Raw genomic sequence first — 3,567 nt, 5'->3', positions numbered from 1 at the left:
TGAAATAGTGAACTAACAGTAATTATAATACCAAAAATATAACACTCTGGGTACAAATAGTTCATTTCTAGAATAAGCCTCTTAATCGTAGATATTCAGATAGGGACTGTCTACCTCAAGGTGATATCCCATTTATCCATGCTGGTTAACAACCAAGCAAATAAATGATAAGCACAACAAATAGTAATAGTAGATAAGAAAAAAAAATATTACCAGTCCAAACCTCGGCATCTCGGCTAGAAGAAAAATCATAACCACTTTCTATACCATATACCGATTATGCCAATGGAAATCGTCCAAGTTGAGGGAAATCCAACTCAAACGGTACCACCCACTCATGAACAACGAGTGAGAAATACTCGGGCAATGAAAAATCCCCACTACCTTACCTTCTTTAGTCAGATAAACCCGCCTTGGCCTTTAAATGCGCCTTGAATTCCATGATGCCACCCTCCCATCTAGTCACACTTTGATTAGCACATACCCATATCTCATGGGCCACCTGATTTATGAGCCTGAAATCATGGCTGACAAGCACCAAGCCACCGTCCCATTCATTCAATGCCTCAGCCAAAGAATCAATTGTCTCAATATCCAAATGATTAGTTGGTTCATCCAAAAGAAGCATTTGTGGCTGCCTCCAAGCTAACCAAGCAAATATCACCCGACTCCTCTGCCCATCCGACAAGTTCTTCATTGGCATCACCTGGGCTTTACCTGATAGACCAAACTTCCCTATCGCTGCCCTCATCTTCTCTTCCTCGTTTCCAGGATATTCTTTAATCATAAACTGTAGAGCTGACATATCCAAGTCTAGCTTTTCAGCCAAATGCTGGTGATATTGAGCAATCCGAAGATGATTATGACGCCGAACCATGCCATCAGAAGGCATCAAATCACCTGTCATTAGCTTCAGTAGTGTACTCTTCCCAGCCCCATTGGGTCCAACCAGTGCGACCCTAGAATCTAAATCAACCCCAAAGTCAATGTTCTTGTATATAAGGTTATCAGGAGTGTAACCAAACGACACCTCAACAAACTGGAGAACAGGAGGGGGAAGTTTTCCAACATCAGTAAAACGGAAAACCAAAACCTTGTCCCTAACCACCTTTTCTGCAAGTCCACCACGTTCCATTTTTGCCAATGTTTTCTCCTTACTCTGTGCCTGGCGAGCAAGTTTTGCAGAACCATGACCAAATCGAGCAATATATTCCTTCATTGAGGCAATCTGCTCCTGCTCCCACTTATACTGTTTCATCTGGTTCTCTTCTAGCTCAGAACGAGTCTGAACATATTGATCATAGTTACCAGTATAGAGCTTCAGTTTTTTGCTTTGCATGTGGATAATATTTGTGCAGACACCATTAAGAAAGTCCTGAGAGTGTGAAATCACAACAAGAATACGTTCAAACTTCTTCAAACTCTCCTCCAGCCACACACAAGCTTCCAAATCTGCAAACAGATTTAAAAAATTTTAAGAACAAGCTGGTAGAAAATTCCAAAAGAGGCAGCAATAATAACAACAATAAGCGTGGAACAAAATGCATACACCAAATTCAATATAACTAAATCAAATAACTGAATATGCCAAAAAGGCCTAAGATGGACAATTGCCAAGGTAGAGAGTATACCAAGGTGATTGGTTGGTTCATCGAGTAGAAGAATGGTTGGGTTCATAAATAGAGCTCGAGCTAATGCAATTCTCATTCTCCAACCACCAGAAAAATCACGTGTCTTTTTTGCCTGCATTTGCTTGTCAAAGCCAAGACCATATAAGATTTCCGCAGCACGTTTTTCTGCAGTTGCTGCGTCTAAGGCATCCAATCGCTCATAAACACGTTCCAGGGACTCACCACCTCCATCATCCTAGAACCATGATTTCTCAAACAAGTTAGAAAGCCTACAAAATTAAAAAACAAAAAGGCACAGAATCTAGAAAAATAATTACTTCAACAAACCTGTGCAGCCAAAATTTCAGCTTCTTTCTCCAATTTCAACCTTTCCTCATCACAGCTTATGACAGCTTCCAATGCAGACATGTCAGAGGCTTCAATCTCCCGGGTAAGGTGATAGATATCCATATGTTCAGGAATTGGAAGTTCCCGCTGACCAATGGCTGTAAGCAGTGTAGATTTTCCACAACCATTTAATCCAAGTAAACCATAACGCCTGAAAGAAATCCAAAGCAATCACAATCAATGGTAAAAATTGAAGTGACGAATATATGCAACGCATCACATGTGGACAAGTAAGGGTAAGGATAACAAACCTTCCATAATTAAGCTCCAGTTCAGAATCAACAATGAGATCATGTCCATGGAATGTAACAGATAAAGACTCTATCTGCAATTTAAGAAAACATGACCAATCCCATCAATACAAAACATTAATCATTATCAGCATTAACAAAGTTATAATTAATATGGTAGAAATGTCCATTTGCTGCACAACATTACCTACCTCAGAAGGGTTTGTAATGGGTGAGTATTTGGTTACATTCACAAAGGAGAACCATGGCAACATGGTAGAATAGCCAAGCTACAGACCCAACTGCCCAGCTAGGCGCTCAAATACGTGCACGCACGCTAGCAACAATAAGCTACAAGTAAGACTCACTAAACCGGGAATGTCTACCACATTCTAGAAAACTTACACATTATCAAGATAGATTATGACCGCTATAAGGATGCAGGCAACAAGTGCGTCAATAATGTTAGGTCTTCTGTAAACTTTGCTCTAAAAAACGTATAGACTAAATCGAATATATATATTTAATGAAAGCTCTTCGCAGATTTTTGTGCTTTTCAGAAACCAAGGCAGAACTTCTTATTAAAAGTGTAAACGAAAAAATCTAAGCGCTAAATTGCTAAACATTTTGCTGCCTGGTAGAGTATCATCAAACATTAGGAATAGAGTTCAGAAAAAAACCTAGCATAACATAAATATCTGTCTGATAGATGATATAACTAAAATAAATTTGTGTTATTAGTTTTTTCATCAATTTTACAAAAACGATTCTATATTACGAGAGAATTCCCTACAACAAAGAGATTCATGTATAACTATGTAATCACAGCAGTCACGGTTAGTGTTACTCACTCGAATATCTCTGGAAAGAGGATGTGAACAGAGAACTCCGGTACAGGTCCGATCCGATATATGCATATCGGCGATTCCGTTGGCGGCCTTATCGGCAGCTTTGGAAGATGCAGCAGCGACGACGGCAGCGGCGGCGGCCTTTCCACCTCTTTTAGCGGCGGCGGCGGCCTTCTTCTGTGCAGCCTTCTTCTTGCTAGCGTCGGAAACCATCCTTAATCGCTAATCGAATACGAATTACGAACAAAAGTTTGGATCGGAAAGGAGAGATGGAGATAGATCTAAAAAATGACCCTAGGGTTTCGCGGAACAAAGAGAAATAAAAACTGAACCCGAGAGAAAGCTTAGGGTTCGAGGTTTGAGTTCTTGAAGGAGGTAGTTGTGGACAGAGTGAAGCGAGGTTTGAGATATATATAGAGAGAGAGAGAGAGGAAGGGAGGTGTGGGCTTCCGCTTTGGTTGCGTGTTCGAG

The 3,567-nt window shown here is 40.4% G+C and overlaps 1 protein-coding gene across 2 annotated transcripts; it reads right to left on the bottom strand.

The window, feature by feature from the left end:
* On the bottom strand, positions 1 to 3,567 carry LOC114169064 (ABC transporter F family member 1). Of its 2 annotated transcripts, XM_028054085.1 has the most exons (6): positions 3,100 to 3,346; positions 2,461 to 2,585; positions 2,270 to 2,343; positions 1,959 to 2,169; positions 1,632 to 1,866; positions 1 to 1,452 (listed from the first exon to the last, which is right to left on the bottom strand). In XM_028054085.1, exons 2-6 carry the CDS (start codon positions 2,521 to 2,523, stop codon positions 395 to 397), a joined length of 1,641 nt encoding a protein of 546 aa, XP_027909886.1. In that variant the 5' UTR covers positions 2,524 to 2,585; positions 3,100 to 3,346; the 3' UTR covers positions 1 to 394. The 2 variants fall into 2 exon arrangements, with proteins under 2 accessions (XP_027909886.1, XP_027909885.1); XM_028054084.1 differs by lacking the exon at positions 2,461 to 2,585 and having other exon boundaries at positions 3,100 to 3,567.

The sequence above is a fragment of the Vigna unguiculata genome, chromosome 11, assembly GCF_004118075.2.
Source record: "Vigna unguiculata cultivar IT97K-499-35 chromosome 11, ASM411807v1, whole genome shotgun sequence".
NCBI lineage: Eukaryota > Viridiplantae > Streptophyta > Magnoliopsida > Fabales > Fabaceae > Vigna > Vigna unguiculata.
Note: the sequence above shows the minus strand (reverse complement) of the source record. Positions and strands in the feature narration are given on the sequence as shown.

Bases quoted from the DNA above. Each gene is read 5' to 3' on its own strand.
- LOC114169064 (XM_028054084.1), bottom strand. From the start codon at position 3,309: ATGGTTTCCGACGCTAGCAAGAAGAAGGCTGCACAGAAGAAGGCCGCC. The intron at 2,170-2,269 runs GTTTGTTATCCT...GATTTCTTTCAG, and splicing joins CTGGAGCTTAATTATGGAAG to GCGTTATGGTTTACTTGGAT. The intron at 1,453-1,631 runs GTATACTCTCTA...ATCTGTTTGCAG, and splicing joins TGAACCAACCAATCACCTTG to ATTTGGAAGCTTGTGTGTGG.